At 35.3% G+C, this 25,000-nt stretch overlaps 1 protein-coding gene across 1 annotated transcript; it reads right to left on the reverse strand.

Moving 5' to 3' along the window:
* Window positions 1-4,933: 4,933 nt before the first annotated feature.
* LOC135197540 (uncharacterized) lies at window positions 4,934-23,044 on the reverse strand. The gene is made up of 7 exons (XM_064224602.1): window positions 22,863-23,044; window positions 14,394-14,689; window positions 12,653-12,773; window positions 11,283-11,426; window positions 10,515-10,708; window positions 7,242-7,394; window positions 4,934-6,115 (listed from the first exon to the last, which is right to left on the reverse strand). Exons 1-7 carry the CDS (start codon window positions 23,035-23,037, stop codon window positions 6,002-6,004), a joined length of 1,197 nt encoding a protein of 398 aa, XP_064080672.1. The 5' UTR covers window positions 23,038-23,044; the 3' UTR covers window positions 4,934-6,001.
* Window positions 23,045-25,000: the final 1,956 nt, after the last annotated feature.

Here is a 25,000-nt window from a genome sequence, read left to right on the forward strand (position 1 = left end):
TATATATATATATATATATATATATATATATATATATATATATATATATATATATATATATATATATATATATATATATTCTATACGCTAAAACTAAGTCATAAATACTGTTTAGTATCGAATTCACTGCATCCTTGGAATTATAAGAGATAAGTATATCTGCCACAGCCGGGATTCGAAGTCGGGACTACGGATTCAAATCTAAAGCGCCAAGTCCCACGACTACATTTAAACCTCGGGACATCACACACAATTACGCAACTCCACTTTTGACATCAAACACGTCACTCTCCTGCTACCGAAATATAACATTGTTTTATGGGTAATATCCTTGGAAAACCATGATGGCTGTAGCAGCCATTACAGTGAATTATTTATCTGGTAATCGGAACCACAATGCTCTCCGGTAGACTCCTCCAAAAGTAAAGTGCATATAAATATTCGGTCACACAATGAGCATACGTCAACTGGCCGAGAGTACCAGTAGTTTCAGCATAGCAGGCAGAAATAGACCCTTCTCCGGGAGGCGGTAAGATCGAAAGTACCTCTCCAGCTGGAAGAAAGATTATGGGCAACGGCTTAGAACATATCATCAGGCGATGGTCTGGATCGCAACAGGAATGCTAACAAGAAGAAGAAGAAGAAGAAGAAGTCGTGAAGATCGCTGGACCTTGTTTACGTCCGCCCAGCGGAACAACGTCCGAACAATGAGAGAACAAAGGACTAAAGCGAATGGCTGTCGATGTTCGTTCTCTGCAGAGATATACGAAGGGCCACGAACAATGGCCAGGCTTACAGCCAGACTTTCGTTCAAGATGAGGTTAGAATAATGTAAAATATTTCAACCGCTGCGGGAAATGGTGGCTACTGTTACCGGGAGAATGATAAGAGAATAAGTTAAGATGCAAAAAAAAAAAAAAAAAAAAAAAAAAAAAAAAAAAAAAAAAAAATGTTGGTGAGCATTTTTTTTACAAATAAACGAGAAAGGAAATGATGTTGCAACTCACTTCGATGGGATCAACGATAAATACAAAGAACTGTCTTAATGGCATCTTCAGTGTGGGATTTGAAGGAAAATAAACGATAATGCATGTATATATACATATAGTATACATATATATAATCGGTGTATATATGTGTGTCAAATATGTGTGGGGTGTATACGTATATATGTATGTATGCTTGCATGAATAATATGTATAATATTTGAATTTGTGAACATACATGCATATATGTGTATGTGTGTATCATGCAAATTTGTAATATCCAATTCTACCATAAAAACCTTTTTTTCCTCTTTACAGCATAGATGGATGTTACAGTCATTGAGGTTTTTATTACTTTTTTGTTGTTGTTGTTGTTGACTGGTGGGAAGTTTCGAAAATTGGTTAATGCATACTTTTATTTTTTTTTTTTAATTTTCTGGTTTCTATTAAATTAAATATTTCAGGTTTAGATTTTTGTGTTATTAAGGTTTTTATGGTAAAACTGGATATTTCAAATTTGCAATTATATATATATATATATATATATATATATATATATATATATATATATATATATTATATATATATATATATATACATATACATACATACACACACACACACACACACACACACACATATATATATATATATATATATTATATATATATATATATATATATATATATATATATATATAATGCAAATTTAAAATATCCAATTTTACCATAAAAACCCTAATGACACAAATCTAAATCTAAAATGTATGATTTAATAAAAACCAGAAAATACAAAAACCTAAAAAATTCATGAACCAATTTTCGAAACTCCCCACCAGTCAAAAAAAAAAAAGAAAAAAAAAGAATAAAGTAATTAAAACCTCAATGATTGTAACATCCAGCTATGCTGTAAACAGAGAGAGAAAAAAAGTTGATAAACATAAATAAAATGTTAATTATCAGTATTTGGTCAAAACAAGCAAATTACGCTTAATTGAAAATTGCTTTTTTCGGAGGAAATGACGTCATGATTCCAATTTGCGATGGTGCTGCTGTCGACAAACAGACTGTTTATTCCTTCGCTAATGAATTTTAGGGCCGTCGCTAATTATATTTTATGGAATTGGCTCCATTCGAAATGCGAGTACGTTAGCCTGAAATTCAAACAGTTTTTTAGTACTGAACCTGCCTGTCTATTGTTGTTTTTATTATTATTATTATAATTTCTAAATAAATCTGACAGTTTTTAAGTATTAAGTTTGCATGTCCATGATAATAATAATAATAATAATAATAATAATAATAATAATAATAATAATAATAATAATAATAATAATAATAATATTATTATTATTATTATTATTATTTTCCAAAAATCTGACAGCTGTTAAGTATTGAGTTTGAATGTTTATTATTATTATTATTATTATTATTATTATTATTATTATTATTATTATTATCATTATTATTATTATTATTATTATTATAAAGCGGAAAATGAAAATATAAACGAGTGACTTTATTATGATAATTATTATCTTTTCTATTATTATTTTTATCATTGGGAAGAGAACATAATAAAAATATTTATCAATATTATCATTATCATTTACGATAATCTGAAATTCACAGGAGCAAGTCAATAAATATTATTCAGTTAGAAGACATTCCTTTAAGCACGTAGTTTTGTAAGTGAGAAGTGCATCATTTGCATTTATTGCATATAGAACTTTCTCCAGCCTTCTAATAATTGCTTTTTGAGGGTATTTCCCAGTAACTCGACATGCTTTAGAGACGAATATAGTTACAAATTAAGGTAGTTTTTATTTAGGAATACACAGTAACAGTTACATAAAAGGGGAAAAAAGGTAAGTGAAATATGGCGCACGGCCTCCGTAGAGTTTACTGCCAAGAATTACTATAGAAGAGTTACTGGCAGACTGCAGTAACCTTGCTAACACAATTAATTGGGAAAATATAGAGCAAATCCTACATGCACTGAATTCAGCTGATGTAGCTTTCAATACTATTTTATTATTATTATTATTATTATCATTATTATTTTATAGTAAACAGCACAAAGGCAAAATAAACCACGTATATTTATTTCTACTCTTATTTTAAAACCAGGTATTTTTCAACAGGCTCATGTGCTCTTTGGGATCTCCTTCCAACTCATTAATCCAATAGGAACTACAGAACGTCCTGTATGTTTTAGATCTCTGCCAGAACTCCCAAAGCTGTCAAATAATTTTATGCCCAGGAAGCAAATTCCTGATATGTATGCTACTATTGCACCAGCCCCTAGGATAGGTTAGGTTAGGTTGGTTTAGGTTAGGTTAGATTATCATTAAATTTGTAATTGGGGTGTGGGAAACATAATGAGATGATTTTCAAAACAGTCTATGATTAGTTTTTAAAAGATATGGCGTCCCGCTCTTTTCAGAGTAAGGTCCCAAGACTTGGTTACATCTCGTGAGAATGCGCCTGGGAGCTAAAAAAGTGAACGGCATTTAAGTTATATTAATCTTTTAATTTTTTTACTTATATTTTTTTCTCTTAACTTTATTTTTAAAATAGTTTTTGTGAGTTTTGTTTAACGATTTTTTACTGTGAATATAAACAGACTTTTACGAAAGTAACCAAAAATCAGGAAAAATTTTCCCTAAAGTCTTCACTAGAAGGAAAACGTTTTCCCTTAAGTCTTCACTAAAAGGAAAAACATTTTCCCTAAAGTCTTCACTAGAAGGAAACGTTTTCCCTAAAGTCCTCACTAGAAGGAAAACGTTTTCCCTTAAGTCTTCACTAAAAGGAAAAACGTTTTCCCTAAAGTCTTCACTAGAAGGAAAACGTTTTCCCTAAGTCTTCACTAGAAGGAAAACGTTTTCCCTAAAAGTCTTCACTGGAAGGAAACTGTTTTCCCTAAAGTCCTCACTAGAAGGAAAACGTTTTCCCTAAGTCTTCACTAGAAGAAAAACGTTTTCCCTAAAGTCTTCACTAGAAGAAAAAGTTTTCCCTAAAGTCCTCACTAGAAGGAAAACGTTTTCCCTAAAGTCTTCACTAGAAGGAAAACGTTTTCCCTAAAGTCTTCACTAGAAGGAAAACGTTTTCCCTAAAGTCTTCACTAGAAGGAAAACGTTTTCCCTAAAGTCTTCACTAGAAGGAAAACGTTTTCCCTAAAGTCTTCACTGGAAGGAAACGTTTTCCCTAAAGTCCTCACTAGAAGGAAAACGTTTTCCCTAAGTCTTCACTAGAAGAAAAACGTTTTCCCTAAAGTCTTCACTAGAAGGAAAACGTTTTCCCTAAAGTCTTCACTAGAAGGAAAACGTGAAATGTCCGAAAAGACGAGGACGAAAGACTTAGAATTTTGAAAAACTCTAGTTCATGGAATGGGGCTTCCAAGTCGTAATTGTTTTTTGGGGATGTGTCCTTTAAATAGCCTGACTTGAATGGGGCTCTCAGACTTCCGGGTGTCTGCTTCGAGGAGGTATGAGCAAAAAGTGGCTTTGATCTTAGAATATCTTTTAACTTTGCATACGACAGAATATGGAGCTAAGAACAGTTTTATATTCGCGATATCCTCGTTATAGCTGTCGAGATTTCAAAATCCTCTCTTACACTACGTCATTTTCAGGTTTCTAATCCAGGCTGGTGTTTCATCTTCCAACGTGACTGTCTCACTTACGGAAATAACTATGACGAGCGTAATTTCTAAGGGATAGTTGATGTAATAAAATTCTTGAAGTAAGGGTGCCTGAAGGAGGAGGAGCAGGAGGGGGAGGTGGTGTTTCATCTTCCAACATAACTGTCTCACTTATGAAAATAACTGTGACGAACTTTATTGCTAAGGGATAGATACTGAAATAAAATTCTTGCAATAAGGGTGTCAGAAGGAGGAGGAGGAGGAGGAGGAGGAGGAGGAGGATTCAAGAACACCAAAAGGCCGAAAGAGTTTGGAGTTTTATTGCATTAGGAAGAAACAAATTCCGGAAACGATTACGACGGCGTCATCTTTTGTGGATCGTAAACTCGCCAGCTTTCCAGGTTTCTGAAATATTGCTGGTTTGGAAAATCAAAATGTTTCACGGTATCTGCCCTCAATATGAAGCTTCTTTTTAGTAAGCAAGGTTAGGTTATCCAAATGTCTCAGAATTGCTGACAAATAAAATTCAACTATTTGTTGAGGTAAACAGGATATTTTGATTACACAGTGCAGCCGAAGCTGAGATTTGACAAAACTGCAGGTGTATGAATGTTTGACAAAATCTATTGTAAATGCATTAAAAGGTCTATACTAAAATTTGATAGAACTCCAAGTGCATCATGTTTTGGGTTATCTACAATTGTAACAACATACTTTTTGACATAATATATCAGTCTTGCATCGAAAGGTGTATAGAAAATTTGATAAAACTCCAAATATATAAAACTTTGGGTTATCTACAATTGTGACCAGATACTTTTTGACATAATATACCACTCATGCATCAAAAGGTCTATAGAAATTTTGATAAAACTCCAAGTATATAAAATTTTGGGTTATCTACAATTGTGACCAGATACCTTTTGACATAATGTATAATTCATGCATCAAAAGGTCTACAGTAAAATTTGACTCCAAGTATATAATGTTTTGGTTATCTACAATTGTGACTACATACTTTTTGACATAATATATAATTCATACATTAAAAGGTCTACACTAAAATTTGACAAAACATATAAAGTTTTGGTTATCTAAAACTGTGACTACATTCTAGTTGACATAATCTATCATGCATCCATCAAAAGGTCTGTGTTAGATATGACAAAACTCCAAGTATATCAAGTTTTGAGTCCTCTAAAACCATGTCTACATACTTTTTTGACATAATCTAACAATCACTACTGAAATCACAGGCAATATCTCAGTCTTACAAGTAACACAAAGAATTCTGTCTTAGCACGCTCACCCTAATAAGTCTCCAAAACTCGTTTATCTATTTTCCAACACACTTCTTTCATAAATGGCATCAACTAGAGCCCCAGCAGAGACAGAGGAACCGACTTGAGGCAGAGAACTTCGTAAGAGGAGTTCCTCACTTCGTGACCTCCGAAGGGGGCGTAGCAAACACTGTGGCTGGGGTGAACCTGTGGAAAAAGGACATAATTCTCTGGTTGGTAACGTTTTTAAGGAAGACGGAGGAGGTATCTAAAATACCAATAAAATGTAAAGTAGGCTTCTTCAGAATGGAAGATCCATATTTGAATCATTGAAATAGAGAACGTGGAGAATGAAGAATAGATAAGAGGAAAGGAAACATTTAAAACACTGTTTATATGCAAAGTGGAACTTTGAGAAAATTTGTTTTGCTCATAGAGCAGTGGAAAATGTCATATGAGAACGATATTCTGAAAAACAAGAGATTCTGAGAATGGATGCTGACATTGGTCCCAAAAAGTAAAGGGTTTTGGGATTCTGAGAATGAATAGCTGCCATTAGTCCCATAAAAGTTAAGGTCTGCTTGGATTCTGAGAATGGATGGTCACATCTGCAGTAAAAAAAAGAAAAAAGAAAAAAGCGTTCTTGGGTTTTCAGAAAGAATACTAACATCTGTCACTAATAAGAAATTTTTTTGTATATTCTGAGGATGAATGTTAACATTTATTCCATGAAAGTAAAAGTTTTCTCCAAGTCTGAGAAAGTATGCTGGCATTATCCCAAAAAGTAAAGATTTTTGAGATTCTGAGAATGAATGCTGACATTGTCCCAAAAGCAAACAAAGTGTTCTTAAAGGAAGCTGAGAAGAAATACTAAATTATCCCAAAAAGCAAAGGTGTTCTTGGAAGCTGAGAAGAAATACTAAATTATCCCAAAAAGCAAAGGTGTTCTTCGATTCTAAGAATAAATGCTAAATTATCCCAAAAAGGTAAAAGATTTTTGAGATTCTGAGAATAAATGCTAAATTATCCCAAAAAAGGTAAAGATTTTTGAGATTCTAAGAGTAAATGCTAATTATCCCAAAAAGTAAAGATGTTCTTCGATTCTGAGAATAAACGCTAAACTACCTCAAAAGGTTAAAGGTTCTTCTTGAATTCTAAGAATGAATGATAACATTTTTCCCAAAAACAAAAAGCCTTCTTGCACTCTAACAACGAACGCTAACATGGTCTAAAAAGTAAATGTGTTCTTCGATTCTGAGAATGAATGCTAACCTTCACCAATGCACCTCTTTTAGTTCTGTAAAAACGCTGATCCTCTGTTCGCTGCCTTAACCTTGCCACCGACATAAACGCCTCCTTGCTTAAATCTCCCGATGTAGAGGCGTTCTCCGGTCTCAGTGTAACCCCCTTGTAATGCTCCGTTGGGGGCGCTGCCGAAGGACCCCGATTGCCACACGAAGTCGGCTCCTCCAGGGTTACTCAAAAGCTGGAAAGATAAAGGATAATTGTTCCTGATGCTTTGCACGTTCTGTAGGTCTTTTATGCCAACGCTACGAAGGTTAATGCAGAGACAGCTTAAAAAATGGAAAGTGTATTGAAGATATTTCATATATCCCTGAAATTAATCTTGGAAGAATCAGACGTCCGTTTGAATGTTTAAAAAAAATAATGTTCTTGACTTTGAAACACTTAAAAAAATCCTTTGTGTATCATGGAGCACCTTTCAGATCTTACTAATGCTCAGTTGTTATAATTACGAAAGCAATTTACAACTTTCTTTTAGAAAGTATCATTACTTTTGCTGCGTTTTTTTTTATTCCAGCAAACTTTAAAATGGAATGTACGAAGAAAAGGCAAATATATGGCAGTTAATAAAAAGCGTATCCTTCAAAATCATGAAACAGGTTGGCAAGCCCTTTGCCTCAGCAGAGAGAGAGAGAGAGAGAGAGAGAGAGAGAGAGAGAGAGAGAGAGAGAGAGTGTAGCAACAGATTTTGACCATAAAATCGAACATGAGAGGTTTTGACGATTATGGCCTCGAGTTATAGCCAGGATCGTTCAATTTCGTCCTGAAGAATTATCGGTGGACATTACATTGCTCTCTCTCTCTCTCTCTCTCTCTCTATTTCAACGTCTAATTCCCTTTTCTCTTGAATATTTTTTCCTTCCGGACTTTTCCATACCACAGAGCCTCTCCCTCTCCATCTCTCATTTCCTCCTCTCTCTCTTTTCTCCTTAATATTCCTTCTTTCTTTCCAGACTTCCTGCTGTGCCACAAAGCTCCCCCCCCAACCCCCACCGCCCTCTCTCTCTCTCTCTCTCTCTCTCTCTCTCTCTCTCTCTCTCTCTCAGAGAACGAGTGTATAAGACTGGCCTATTACCTCAAGAAAACTCAATAAATTACAAAAAGTTAACAAAACATGAAGCAAAATCTTAACTCCTTCCGGGGAATTACGAGAAGCTAAAAGCATAAGAGAAACTAAATAAAAAAAAGGCTATTTTTGGATGAACTATTTCAGTTTCCCAGCCTGACTGTTGTTTAATCATCAGCTGACACAGAATGTAAGATACTGGAGTTTTGCCGAGTTGCGTTTGTTTGATATTTGCTTGCATATCCGTTCCCGGTCGCATTTTTCCCGGGATGTATACTAATATTGTCCCAGCTAGGGTTATTTTGCCCCGATGTTAGGTTAAGTTAGGTTAGTCCTACAAGGTATACCAAGTAACGAATGGGATATTTTTTGGTGAGAGAAACGTAATGAGATTATATATTTTTCTTGCCATGTCCCTAGGTTAGGTTAGGTTGACTAAAGTTAGGTTAGAGAGAAGTCTGGTGGTAATTTGGGTGTGGGAAACATAATGAGGTTATTTCCAATAAGATTCTATGGTTAGATTTTAAGATATGGCGTCACGCTTTTTTTCAGGGAAGGGCCGGCCGGTACTAGGTTACGGTTCGGGAATATGCTACCAGGACATTTCCCTGAAAAAAAAAAAAAACAAAAACAAAAAAACGTGACGATATATCTAAAAAACTAAACATAGAATCTGCTTGAAAATAACCTCATTATGTTTCCCACACCCAAATTACCTGAGGATTTCTCTCTAACATAACTTTACTCAACCTAACCTCACCTAGGGACATGGCCAAAAAAATCTTCTTCAAAATAACCTCATTACGTTTCCCACACCCAAATTACCAGGGGATTTATCTCTAACCTAACTTTACCCAACCTAACCTAACCTAGGGACATGGCCAAAAAAAAAAAATAAAAAAAAATAAAAGAATAAATAAATAAATAAGGGGGGCTGGTTCAACACTAGCATACATCATACCTCTCAGGAATTTACTTCCTGAATTGCATGGGCTATGATGTTTCCCTTGAACGAGTCACAAGGATTTAAATTTATGCCATGATTAACCAACTATACGTCGGTTTCGGACCGTTCTTTTTTTGGCCAATTTCAACTCGACAACAGCACAAACAAGCTCATTTGTGCAGTTTCCCTTCAAAGGACCACAAGGGCTTTGAATCTATCCCATATTTAATTACGCGTAATTTCCACCAAGACTTCAACCATCACAACCAGATGCTATACATACACACATGCTACCCAGACCTTGAAAAAAAAAGACTGGAAAATGGAAGCAGCGAGCACTGGAAGTTTTAATGGCATTTCCAGGATAAAGATGATATCGCTGGAAAGAGGGGTGCAAAAAGACATCCCTTTCGCATCTGGAGAGAGAGAGAGAGAGAGTGCGTGGTCAGCCTCTGGAAACGGCTTCCTGCAGAAGACTCCCGAAGAAGAAAAAAAAGACGAAGAAAAAGACGATGATTGCGCAGAGAAGCCGGAACAAGATTGAATGTCGTTGCTGGGTCTAAATGATCGAGGAGATTTATTTGCAGTGGTTAGGGCGTTGGTTGGGCGTTGGTACGAACTTTTTTGCCCAGGCGAATGTTTGGGCTGACTCGCGAAAATTTTTTGTTCGATAGATCGTATGAAAGTTGGCAGTAATTACACATTTGAAGACCTGTCTATCCTCGTCTTTGCCGTTAATAAAGATCTTTATTTATTTTCTCTATCAAGTCTGGGCTATTGAGAGCCGCCAGATAAGCTCAAATAGTCTTTGCATAACTTGAATGAAACCCCGTAGGAATGCACTGCCGTCAATTCACCTCACGTGGTGTACTGTATGCATTACTAATAGAAACATTCTAAAAGGAAACCAGACAAGAAATGATGGATGGAAACTAGAACTGAAGAGATACAACACATCTCATTACGGGAACTTCTTTACATACAGGATAAGTGACACATGGAATAAACTACTACCAGAAGTTGTAAACAGCAACAGTTTGGAAGAGTTTAAAAGAAAGCTAGACAAAGTCATGAGGACATTGTGAATGAACAGTGGAACTTGCTTCTAGAGATAAGTGAGCACAAGATGTCTCATCTTAGGATGGACTAACAAGTCTCTGAGACATCCTAATACTTGTAACTCGTTTCCCACTGCCTTAAACGCTGAAGGGCTGAGAGTGCCCCAGTGTGCTCGGCTTGACAGCCACGAATCAATCAAAAACATCAGATCACGAAAAATAGATACGTACGAAGAAGTCCATCTTCTGGTGGGCTGCGCCTCCCCAGGAGACGTTGCAGATGTTGGGCTGATGCACAGTCACGTAGCCGGGTAGCAGGGCGCCGTTGTGGAAGGCTGCAGCCACGTAGGGCAGGTTGTGCCCGTTGGCGACCTGCACAGGGGCGGGGCACATGGACAAGGTGGAGCACTGGACCCACTTCACGGCTGCAAGACGAACAAGAAGAAGATGAAGAAGGATCAGGAATAGTAATCTTGAGTGATGGTGAGAAGGGCAGAATGTTGAAATAGTAGTTAGAAGAGCTGTAAGGTAAACTTTACTGTGATATTTCTGTCAAAATAGTTTGTTATGGCTCTGACTTCTTTCTGTAATTACTTAAATATTTCTGTCAAAATAGTTTCTTTTCCTACTTATTTTAAAATTTCTCAATATTATTACTGTTATTACCATTATTATGATTACTATCCTTTATACTACTTCAGCAGCTGTGTACTTTGTATACTCCATGTATATGGGCTTGAGCGATATTAGTTATTATTATTATTATATTATTATTATTATTATTATTATTATTATTATTATTATTATTATTATCTAACATTTCAGCTGAAAATCTTCATGGATAGAGTCAAAAGACTACAAACCCTAGAGGTCTCCAAAGGAAATCAGCCTGTAGAGAGAGAGAGAGAGAGAGAGAGAGAGAGAGAGAGAGAGAGAGAAGAGAGAGAGAGAGAGGTAAAGGTGACAAATATAAACTAGGGACCAGAATATACAACTGACTGTAGTAAGAATTAATGTGTCGGTTTAATGACGAACAAAACACAGTACTGACCTGGATTAACGGCAGGGGGGGGTGGGCGTAGGTAGGTGGGAGGGGTGGGGGAACGGGAGGATAATACGGAGGTGGCACACCGATGTTATCATCTGCGGAGAAAGAAAAAAAACAATCAATGAATAAGTCAGAATGAGTAGAAAAAAACGAACGAATAAAAATACAAAAATATTCCGGTATCGAAAATGGCTAAGAACGAGGTCAACTTTTTTTTTTTTTTTTTGCTAAATTTTTCAACCCTTTTCCAACGAAAAATACTGTTCATAGTTTAAATCTATTTTTTCTTATATATCAGAGGCAGAAAAGAGAATGTGTAGTATTCCCCATTTTTTTTTGGGGGGGTGAGGGTGGGGGACCTAACGCCGAAAGTATTTGGAGAGATATTTCCCACTTTCCCCAAAGTGTTTGAAAAAATAAAGGGATTTTCACAGGGATTCCGAATCGGCTTTGTTCGTCCCAAGTGCTGCTGGATTTCGACGAGAGAGGAATTCCCGAATTCCCATAGGGTGGGAATTTTGGGAAAAAAAAGACGGTCGCCTTAATGTGCAACGCAAAATATTCCTGTATGGTAAAAAGAAATACTGATTGGCCGTTCTGTTTTATCTCTTCTCTGGTGATATGTACACACATATATATATATATATATATATATATATATATATATATATAATATATATATATATATATATATATATATATATATATAATATATATATATATTCATATATAGTTTTTATATATATATATATATATATATATATATATATATATATAATATATATATATATACATATATATATATACATACTATATGCACATATAGTTTTATACATACAAATAAATACATTATTTATACATTATGGATGCATGTATATATACATTAGGTGCTATACCATACATATATTGTATAGATATATATATCAATATATATTATATATTAGGTATATATATTATATATATATATTCAATATTCATTGCATAAATAAAAAATTGGTTTATCACATATGCATGTATTAAGTTACAAATGTCCTATAATAGCCAATTATAGGACATTAGTAGGTTAATGCATGTCCCTTCAACGAAAATTTAGGTTCAAATCAAAAGACTAAGACAATTTAAAACTGGAAAGTATATACATTTAACTGAATAACAATAAAATAAAAAATACTGGAGAAAATGTATACCGAGAAAGTACACCTCTTCGTGTATGAAAAGAAGGTTTAATTCAATAATTTTTGGTTCAAAATGCATGACTTCTGGAGAGAAATTTGCATTCAAGCTAATATACAGGGAAGGTCAATGACTATATCCACATTACCATCGAATATCCACTGTCCTGTGGTCCCGTACGAAGTGCAGTACCCATAGAAACTGAAGGTGAAGTTCACGAAGGGGTCGCTGTGCATCAGGAAGGGGGAGCCTTCCCCCTTTTTCCCAACCTACAAATAAATAAGCAGACGAAAAATAAATAAACAAATCAATAAGTAATTACATTAATGAAAAATATAGATAGATAAATAAGGAAATCAATAAATAAAAGATAAATACAGATAAAAGCGAGTAAAAAGATAGATAAGTGATTTCATAAATGAAAATGGATATAAAAGATAAATTAAATGATGGATAGACAAATGAATCAGATTACGGATTTTAGAATTCAGACCTCAAGTGTTTGGATGCCATAAGTTTTTTTGCAATATATATATATATATATATATATATATATATATATATATATATAATATATATATATATATATATATATATGAGAGAGAGAGACCCTGTGCTTGTGTAAGTTCCAGGAAGTAGATTAGGTCACTGGCGCCTAAATAAACTGATACAAAACGAGGTTCGTCACCTTCTATGCCAAAAAAAAAAAAAAAAAACAAAAAAAAAAAAAAAAAAAAAAAAAAAAAACACACAGATTCATTCACGATCCATTTACGAATTGCTTAAAAGGCATTTCGTGTTGCACAGTGCGTTCCGGAAGATTGCAACAGAAAAATCATTTTATACCGAACAGAGAAACGGATTTATTTCTCCACCTTTTTTGGGGGGGGTGGTTGGGTTAATGGGGGGGAGGGGGGAAGCGGGTCAGTGAGGGCCTAGTACACACACATTCTTTTTCAGTCAAATATGAAACGGGGCGAGCAATATTGCAAAACATTTCGAATTAAACTCCCGTCGGTATTTAACCTTTTACTGGAAGCAATCAAGGCGACCATTCGCCCCCAATGGAAGTCTGAAGAATGGCGGAGTTTTGGAGAAAAAACTGGAATTTTAAGCTCTGCGCTTTATTATGGCGGTGAAGAGTTTTTTTTTTTTTTTCCAGGACGGGAGTATATGACGCTATTCTGGAGTTTCGTGGAGTTTTTATCCACATATAAGGCTGCTCAAATAAAGATTGACTTTATCCAGAACGACCTAACCTTAGGTAATGTTCCTTTATACCGCCACTGTCGTATTAACGAGATCTGATTAGAATATATAAGGTTGCTAAAATAAAGACCTGACCTGGGGCTATGCATATTTGTGACTAAAATTGATTAGAATATAAATAAAAAAAACTAATTAAAATGATTTGATCAATGAATAAAGGAATTTTAGATGATATAAATAAATAAATACATAAATTAAAGAAATAAGCTGTCAATCCAAACATAAATAATTTTGATGAATGAATGAAAAAGCAAAATATGATGAATAAAAAAGAAAAATACTGTGCAGAGAAATCAACAGAGGCATTTTAGATGGTATAAATAAACAAATGAATAAATAAGATAAAAAAAAACCTGCCAGTCCATATAAAAGTCAAATTGATAAATGGACGAATAGACGAATTAGCCAATAAATCCATTTCCCCCTAACCCCCACCCCAACTGGCCCCGACACCCCACACACCCTGAATAAATCTGTCAATCCATACATAAGTAAATTTGATAAATGAACAAGTTTATCTTATATAAATAAATGGACGAATAGACGAATTAGCGAATAAGTCCATTCCACCGGCACCCCCCTCCCCACGGCCCCCACCCCACCTGCCCCCCACCCCTCACCTTTATGGAGTGGGGCTCCACCGTGATCCAGAATCCCCTGAAGAGGTTGGCGCTGACCACCCCGGGCGTCTTGGTCTTGTGGACGTCGTCCTTCTTGTTCCTGCGGAGGGCGGACTCCCCCCCGCCCCAGCCGGCCAGAAAGATCTCGATCTGCTGGTGGGGCGTCTCGACCGAGTTGGGCGACAGGCAGAGGTTGACGTTGGCGTTGGCCTTCACTTCGAAGGTGATCGTGGGGCTCTTGATCGGTCGGAAGGTGTAGGTGCGGCTGCTTCCGCAGTTCTCGCTCGTGTAGATGTCTGAGGAGGAGGAGGAGGAGGAGGAGTTACAAGGATTAGGATGTCTCAAAGATAGTCAGTCCATCCTAAGAGGAGCAGGTTTTACTATTCATTCACAGTGTCCCTCTAATGATTTTGTGTAGCTTTCTTTTAAACTCTTCCACACTGTTGCTGTTTACAACTTCTTTCTGGTGGCAGTTTATTCCACGTGTCACATATCTTGTATGTAAAGGAAGTCCCATAATGGGATGTGTTGTATCTCTTCAGTTCTAGTTTCCATCCATTATTTTTTGTCTGGTTTTCGTTTAATGTAAATAGGAGGAGGAGGAGGAGGAATGTCAGGGCTCTGTTAGGCATTTTTTTGGGGGGGTGGGATGGTTAATTATTATTATTATACTCTTAGACAAAATTATTATTATACTCTTAGACAAATTTACCAGGATTAAAAGCCTTAGAAAATAATGAAAACCATATCCAAACATGAAAAGGTGAAAACTCATATTTTCCAATAATGGACACATAAATAATTATAATGTACTTACTTATAAATGATGAATAACTAGAGATACCTTCAAACGAGCAGTGAAAAAAGCTATAATTGTACATAAAATAAGATGAAATATCACAACTACCTTTAATAGTAGAAGAAATATAACTCCAAAAATTGAAATATTTATATTTCTTTCATAAAAAGACTAAAAAAATCATAATTACCCTTAACTGAAAGGTGAAAAAATTGTTATTACTCTTTATAAATAAGTACGACAAAATTTTCCCATATTTAAATGTTAAAAGTTGAAATATTTAGATTTTATTGATGATAAGACAAAAAAAAAAAAAATAAATAAATAAAAATTTCCCCTAACTAAAAGGGGAAAATTGTGATTACTCTTTATAAATAAGCACGAAAAATGTTCCCTTATTTAAATTTCAGAAGTTGAAATAGATATATTATCTTGATGATAAGACAAAAAAAAAAAAAAAAAAAATTCCCCTACCTAAAAGATGAAAGTTGTAGTTACTCTATAAATAATTAGGGAAAATTTTTCCTTTAAGTAAAATTTCTAATGAAAACAATAACTCCACTAAAAAAATTAAACGGGAAACAAAACTGTAAGAATTTCCTGTCATAAAATATAACGTAAAACCAGACAGAGGCAGAAGCCCAGATTTGATCCAGACCAGGCCATAAATTCCCATTGTTTTTCTCCTTCGCGGCTCTCGGAAGCATTCGCGTGTAAGTTATGCTTTTCAGCAAGAATCCCCGGAAAGCATTTCAGCTTAGAAAGATTTATCTCTCTCTCTCTCTCTCTCTCTCTCTCTCTCTTCTTGCTCTGCTTTCTCTCTCTCTCTCTCCTCTCTCTCTCTCTCTCTCTCTGATGAATAGTTATGCATGACGATTTAAGTCTTTTCACAATTCCCTCTCTCTTTTTCTCTTACACTTTCTCTCACTCTTTCTCTCTCTCGTCCTCGCCTCCCCCCCTCCCCCAAACCCCCTCTATCTGTCATGAATAGTTATGCATGACGATTTAAATCTTTTCATAATTCTCTCTCTCTCTTTCTCTTACCCTTTCTCTCTCTCTATCTCTCTCTCTCTCTCTCTCTCTCTCTCTCTCGTCCTCGCCTCCCTTCCCCCCCACCTCCCTCGCACTCTCTCTCTCATGAATAGTTATGCATGACGATTTAAATCTTTTCACAATTCTCTCTCTTTCTATCTCTCTTTTTCCCTCCGCCCCTCCCTCCTCTCTCTCTCTCTCTCTCTCTCTCTCTCTCTCTCTCTCTCTCTCTGTCATGAATAGTTATGACGATTTATATCTTTTCAAAAGCAGTGCCACTTCTAGTTTTCATTTTCTCCGTGTTTTTTCCCCTCGTTTTCTTTCGCTCGTTTTCTTTGCAGTTCTGCACCCTGTCTTTTGTATTTTTCATTTTATTCTCTTCTTTTTTTTAGCCTCTTATTTTACCCTTGTGGGAACGAGGTATTTGGAAAGGCGGAGATAAGCCTCCGAGATCTTTTTTGTGGCTTTCGCTCAATTCTTAGAGGACGAATTTGCGAGTTTCTGGAGAAAAAAAAAAAAAGTCAAAACTATCTTTTGGAGACATCTCTCATTTCCGGGTACGTCTTCGAAGTCAATTTTGAGATCAATTAACAAGAATTATAAACAGCCATCAAAATATAGTAATAATAATAATAATAATAATAATAATAATAATAATAATAATAATAATAATAATAATAATAATAATAATAATAATAATAATAATAATAATAATAATAATAATAATAATAAGTCCATGGATACTGGCTCAAAAATTTCAAGGCCCTACACCCACGAATAGCAGAACAACTCCAGCATTGTATCTCAAATCACTATGCACCCAAATGGATGACCACAGGAAGAACATCCTTAGTACAAAAAGAGAAGAGTAAGGGAAATAACTACAGGCCTATCACCTGCCTACCAATAATGTGGAAGTTACTAACAGGTATCATCAGAGAAAGGCTATACAACTACTTAGAGGAGACAAACACCATCCCCCACCAACAGAAAGGCTGCAGAAGGAAGTGTAGGGGCACAAAAGACCAGCTCCTGATAGACAAAATGGTAATGAAGAACAGTAGGAGAAGGAAAACCAACCTAAGCATGGCATGGATAGACTATAAGAAAGCCTTCGACATGATACCACACACATAGCTAATAGAATGCCTGAAAATATATGGGGCAGAGGAAAACACCATCAGCTTCCTCAAAAATACAATGCGCAACTGGAATACAATACTTACAAGCTCTGGAATAAAACTAGCAGAGGTTAATATCAGGAGAGGGATCTTCCAGAGCGACTCACTGTCCCCACTACTCTTCGTAGTAGCCATGATTCCCATGACAAAAGTACTACAGAAGATGGATGCCGGGTACCAACTCAAGAAAAGAGGCAACAGAATCAACCATCTGATGTTCATGGACGACATCAAGCTGTATGGTAAGAGCATCAAGGAAATAGATACCCTAATCCAGACTGTAAGGATTGTATCTGGGGACATCAGGCTGGAGTTTGGAATAGAAAAATGCGCCTTAGTCAACATACAAAAAGGCAAAGTAACGAGAACAGAAGGGATAAAGCTACCAGATGGGAGCAACATCAAACACATAGATGAGACAGGATACAAATACCTGGGAATAATGGAAGGAGGGGATATAAAACACCAAGAGATGAAGGACACGATCAGGAAAGAATATATGCAGAGACTCAAGGCGATACTCAAGTCAAAACTCAACGCCGGAAATATGATAAAAGCCATAAACACATGGGCAGTGCCAGTAATCAGATACAGCGCAGGAATAGTGGAATGGACGAAGGCAGAACTCCGCAGCATAGATCAGAAAACCAGGAAACATATGACAATACACAAAGCACTACACCCAAGAGCAAATACGGACAGACTATACATAACACGAAAGGAAGGAGGGAGAGGACTACTAAGTATAGAGGACTGCGTCAACATCGAGAACAGAGCATTGGGGCAATATCTGAAAACCAGTGAAGACGAGTGGCTCAAGAGTGCATGGGAAGGACTGATAAAAGTAGACGAAGACCCAGAAATATACAGAGACAGGAGAATGACAAACAGAACAGAGGAATGGCACAACAAACCAATGCACAGACAATATATGAGACAGACTAAAGAACTAGCCAGCGATGACACATGGCAATGGCTACTGAGGGGAGAGCTCAAGACGGAAACTGAAGGAATGATAACAGCGGCACAAGACCAAGCCCTAAGATGCAGATATGTTCAAAGAAAGATAGATGGAAATAACATCTCTCCCATATGTAGGAAGTGCAATACGAAAAATGAAACCATAAACCACATAGCAAGCGAATGTCCGGCACTTGCACAGAACCAGTACAAAAAGAAGCATGATTCAGTGGCAAAAGCCCTTCACTGGAGCCTGTGCAAGAAACACCAGCTACCTTGCAGTAATAAGTGGTACGAGCACCAACCTGGAGGAGTGATAGAAAACGATCAGGCAAAGATCCTCTGGGACTATGGTATCAGAACGGATAGGGTGATACGTGCAAATAGATCAGACGTGACGTTGATTGACAAAATCAAGAAGAAAGTATCACTCGTTGATGTCGCAATACCATGGGACACCAGAGTTGAAGAGAAAGAGAGGGAAAAAATGGATAAGTATTAAGACCTGAAAATGGAAATAAGAAGGATGAGGGATATGCCAGTGGAAAATCTACCCAAAATCATGGGGACACTAGGCGCGATCCCAAGATTCTTGAAAAGGAAACTGGAAAAACCAGATGACGAAGTAGCTCCAGGACTCATGCAGAAGAGCATGATATTAGAAACAGCGCACATAGTGAGAAAAGTGATGGACTCCTAAGGGCGAATGGGATGACTGAGATAAGAAAAAAAAAGTAATAACAATAAGTCATACTCAAGTATACAATACTAAATGCATGAGCGACTAGAACAACGTAACGTTTCTGAAATATAAACCTTAATTAAGAACAAAGAATTTAAGTGCTTTTACGACGTTCCTTTCGAGACGAAGCAATAAAAGTGAAAAAAAAATTCAAAATAGAATGTCAACTAAGATAAGAATGATCAGATCTGATGCAAGACTCTAACTCGACAAAAAAAAGAGAGAAAAAAAGAGAGTAAAATAATGAAGAACTTTGTCGTCTTATCGACAAGTTCTCGTTATCTGGTTTTCCCGATAAGCGCAAGATATGTCGCTAGTGGTTATGTTGATGAAATTTACAGTGGTGCTCAAATATCATGCGACATGATCCTTTTTGTATCGTCCAGATTCTCAGACTCAACGTGACTTTGCCAAGTAGTGCTATTTCTTTTTTTTTTATAATGTCACACATGTCGAAAAGTTTGCGAATTCCCACCTATCCCTATTTTCCTTATGGCTTAATAGATATGATCCCTTTTATGCATTGGTATAATTCGTAATGTGTGTGATTTGAACTGATTTTTTTTTCTACGTTGCTCAGTTCAAAGAGCGATGTGATAAAGTTATCGGTGCCAGCAATGAAAGCACACTTAACATGCTCCTCGGACTGGTCAACATAACCACGTCTGCAGCAGTATGACAGTAGACCTAATAAGCTCAACCAACAGTCATAACAACATTTTCTAATTAGAAATATGAATTAAAACAAGTTTTCTTTGAATGTTGAAGTTTTCGGCTGCTTTTAAGCTGCCTGTATGATGCAAAATGTTTTAAAGGCCTAAAAAAAGATATAAGCCTTCTGAGATGTAATCTGTTACTGATGAATTTATTTGTAGAGATTATCTGTTCTTTGAGGAATACAATAGGAATATGAATTACGACCAGTTTTCTTTGAATGTTGAAGTTTCAGGCTGTTTAAGCTGCCTGTATGTTACAAAATGATTCATAGGCCTAAAAAAATAATCTAAGCCTTCTGAGATGTAATCTGTTACTAATGTTTTTATTTGTAGAGATTACCTGTTCTTTGAGGAATAAAAGGTGATGATGATTTTGGTTATAGGGAGAAGATGGCTATTAATCGAAATATCATAAGTATTAATATCAAGGCGTATGGAACGCTTGTTTTTCAACTGGTTTAAAATATTATTTTCTTAAGAGTCCTTCTGCTCGCTTTTGGTGTATGATTTATTCTTTGATAAGATAACTTGAAGTGCAAGAATGTGTAGATAACCTCATTTGCTTTCTGGTAGGAAATTGCTAATATAGAGATGTGAATGTTAAGTGTAAAGAAATCTAATACCTAGGCCTACGAATAACATATTGGCTTTGACAAATAGGCGAATATTTGGTAGTATGCCATAATTTTTTAAATATTTAAGAAAGATAACAAATAATTATGTATGAAAATCCCAATATTCCTCTAACTCATATAAAGTAAATGTTTTCAAGATAATTTCATGGTCGCTACTCATTGTAGACCTACTTATGATACACGTTGATATCGGTGGGCGCATTCAAATAGGACTATTTCAAATTTTATGCTTGCTTTGATTATTAATGTTATGACAATTTTTTTTCGTCTTTTTTTTATTTAACATTTGAACTGAGGTTTGATGACAACTTCGTTTTGGTCAAATGCTTCAGTGATGAGCGAACGAAAGTTTTGAAAATGTTTCGTAAGAGTTTTTCTGAAATCTGGCTACACGTGACATTTTCTTACAGTTTTGAAATATATGACAGATTTCACTCTTATGAAACATATTATGGCCCTATTGTATGAGATAATCGCGTTTTCGCATTGAAATGATAGATGAATATTGATCATGCTGAGTTGCCAGTTAGTGAATTTTGAACGACATCCTATGGAGTCATGTCGCATGAGATTTGAGCATCACTGTACTTTTATCAAGTCTGTGACTAATTTGAATTCATAAAATTAAGGCAGTTGGTAGGTCTGAATCCAGAGGGCCACTTGAGGCCTGTAATTCATTTCATCACCTCCCCAGCACTTGCTAACTGCCTTTGCGCAAGAGTGCCGGGCTGGTATAAGGCCACATTGGAGGGAGAGTATTGTAATCTAAATTTATATCTACTGGAACATAATTATAATTGCAGTTCGCATGGGCTCTCGATGAGTGAGTGGGTCACAATAAGACCTCCTGTTGAAAAATGAAAAAAAAAAAAAAAAAACCCAGCGATTTGAATCTTGCATCAGGGATGTTTTGGAATCTGGTGAGAGCTTAAAATAGCTCACAGATTAACACTCTTAAAAAAGTGGACGGAAAATTGCCAAAAAAAAAAAAACAAAAAAAAAAAAAAAAAAAAAAAAAAAATCACGCTGGCATTTCACGTTGTTACATCTCTACAGAATATGAAATTTGTTTTGCAAATTGATACAACCGAGCGAGACATATCAGGCTGTTGGACGGGATAAGTTGCAACACTTTATTGATGTGCAATGACGCTCAGAGCGGAAACGGACATTTAATTTTGTCAGCATTCCGAGCGATATTGCACAATGCCTGCGTCAGTAACAAACAAGGACCAGGCAGAAATTGGGAAAAATGAGAGTGGACCTCCCCGCTCGTTCTCTCTGGTTAGTGCTGTCTGTCGTGATAATAATAATAATAATAATAATAATAATAATAATAATAATAATAATAATAATAATAATTGAAAAAGAAACTCACAATATTAGTGTATAACGTGTTTACTTATAAGTATTTACATTTTATCTTATTTTGTGGATTTCTTTTTCAATCTTAAGAAGGAAACTGTAAGAAGTTTTTGTTTGGTTAATAATAATAATAATAATAATAATAATAATAATAATAATAATAATAATAATAATAATAATAATAATAATAATAATAGTATTTTTAGTTTTATTTCTGAAAAGGCAGCCTTTCTAGAAATGTTTACCAAGGTAGAAGTCGTAATATCTACTCTTCTATTACAAAATGCCTCCCATACACAGACACACACACACAATCACCTTTGATTTCAAAGGTCTATCAGTTTGGCACTTCTACCACATCTGCAGACTAAAAGCCTCTTAATTTTGCTCCGCTGTCATTCCCGGATACTTCGATTCTCTTTCCTAACACTTCTGCTTAACCCCGATGCCAACCCCTTCTTTTTTGCCAACGCTGCTGCTACTCTTACACTCTTTCCTAATTACACTTCTGCTACGTCCCGATGCCAACGCTGCTGCTACTCTTACCAAAGGAGCGCTCCTTTTGTTCCGTTACTTAAGTGGCTGATGCTTCTGTCGCTCTTAGATACTTAACAGTTATAAAGCTTTACGAAGCCACTGCTGGCTGAAAAGCTTTTCAAAACCACTACTGACTGAAGAGCTTTTCAAGCCACATCTGACTGATGAGCTTTTGAAAATCACTACTGACTGACAAGCTTTTCAAAGCCACTACTGACTGATGAGCTTTTCATAACCACAACTGACTAATAAGCTTTTCAAAACCGCTACTGACTGACAAGCTTTTCAAAGCCACAACTGGCTAATAAGCTTTTCAAAACCACAACTGACTAATAACCTTTTCAAAACTACAAGTGACTAATAAGCTTTTCAAAACCACTCATGACAAATAAGCTTTTCAAAGCTGGGCCTTGAAAATCGTACCTACAATGTTAACTACAATATTCTCTTTCGAAAACTGGAAGATCACTAAATTGAACATACAAAAACCAACGCAACTTACTAGGCATCTTGTGACGATCTAAGCGCGTCTCTCTCTCTTTCTTGTATCTCTCTCTCTCTCCCTCCCTCTCCCTCGTATATCTTTCTCTATCTTCTATGTCTTCTATGTCTCTATCTCTGTATCGGTCTCTCTCTCTGTCTCTCCTGGGGAAGGCTGTCCGGCCGAACTGATACATGGCCCCGTGGTTTCTCTTATCACTAACGGGTTACCGACGTTTTCAATTTTGATTCGCCTTATCTCTCGTCTTCAGTCCCTCCGTTGTTCTGGTGATGATGGTGCAATATATGAATATTACACACACACACACACACACACACACACACACACATATATATATATATATATATATATATATATATATATATATATATATATATATATATATATATACGTTGAAAAGGCATACATAAGTAAAAATCATAGGAAAAATCAAGCAAAGTGAGTATTTGATAGAATAAGGGTGGATCTAAGAAAAAATTAAGGAAGGAAGGGAAATCATTTTAATATGGTAAACTGCAGACAGCATAGAAGATAATAATACAGTGATACGAGCAAACACACACACACACACACATATATCTATATGAATATATATATATATATATATATATATATATATGGATATAATATATACTATATATATATGTATGTATATGACATGGACTGATAAAAAAACAATATATATATGTATGTATATTTGACATGGACTGGTAAAAAACAATATATATATGTATGTATATATTTTTTTGACATGGACCGATAAAAAAAACAATTATAATATATATATATATATATATATATATATATATATATATATATATATATGTATATTTGACATTGGACTGATTAAAAAAAACAATTATATATGTATGTATATTTGACATGGACTGATTAAAAAAACAATATATATATGTATGTATATTTGACATGGATTGATAAAAAACAATATATATATGTATGTATATTTGACATGGACTGATTAAAAATATATATATATATATGTATGTATATTTGACATGGACCGATTAAAAAACAATATATATATATATGTATGTATATTTGACATGGACTGATTAAAAAAAATATATATATATATATGTATGCATATTTGACATGGACTGATAAAAAAACAATATATATTTGTATAAATAATTGAAATGGACTGATTCAAAAAACATTCAGTGAACTTGACAAACTGTTGAGAAAGATAAACAACTGATAAATCCGACAAGATTCGAATCATGCCTTGATAAACTGCGTTATCAGGCAGGGCAAAACTGTCTCTTAACGGCTTTCTTAGGACTTTCCCGAAACCTTTGGCTTTTAGAAAGCGCATCGTAACGGCTACGTCTCAAGTATATCTCTACGACACGAGCTGTAAATACGTGGGATTTGTCAGAAGCCATCTGCAACTTTTAGCAGAATTTATTGCGGTAGTTGACATATGTCAATCGGTTTTGCCTCGACTAAATACCTGGGAGATTTTTGGACAAATCTCTATAATATTATTTCTCATTCGTGATGCATTTTCTGTCAATTTATTCAGGTATATGCGAGTGTTCACATCTGATAATTATTTTCGGTAACGTGCTTGGATAACTTTAAAGCACAGATAACATATAGAAATGTATATGATATAGCAGCCTTTATTGCCAATCTTTCAGTCAATCTATTCTCAAAGTTACCTATTTAAAGAAATTTTTGTAAATAGGTTTACTTCCAGTGTATATATGCCGAACTTTTTATACCTTGAACCAAACCAAAACTTCTTTCAGTTTTCTTCTGAAGATTGAAAAAGAAACCCACAAAATTATTGTGTATAACGTGTAAATACTTATAAGTAAACACGTTATACACAGTAATTTTGTGGGTTTATTTTTAAATTTTTATACCTTGTCTATTTAATCTGTTCTAATAATTCCTTTGAGTATTGCTGGGCCCCATCCAATTACCAGAAATCTATTCAAACTCGGCGCAGGAGAGGACAACCTCTTTCCCTCTAACAAAACATAACGTCAGTTTCAGCCAGTTCTCTTCTGGGAGACTCCGAGACTCTGATGTCTGTGGAATGTAATAGATGCTATCTTCCTCCCCTGCGTTATCAGGAAGCTTATTCTACGTTTGGGGAGCGAAGCTTC

This window comes from Macrobrachium nipponense, chromosome 23, assembly GCF_015104395.2.
Source record: "Macrobrachium nipponense isolate FS-2020 chromosome 23, ASM1510439v2, whole genome shotgun sequence".
In the NCBI taxonomy this organism is placed as follows: Eukaryota; Metazoa; Arthropoda; class Malacostraca; order Decapoda; family Palaemonidae; genus Macrobrachium; species Macrobrachium nipponense.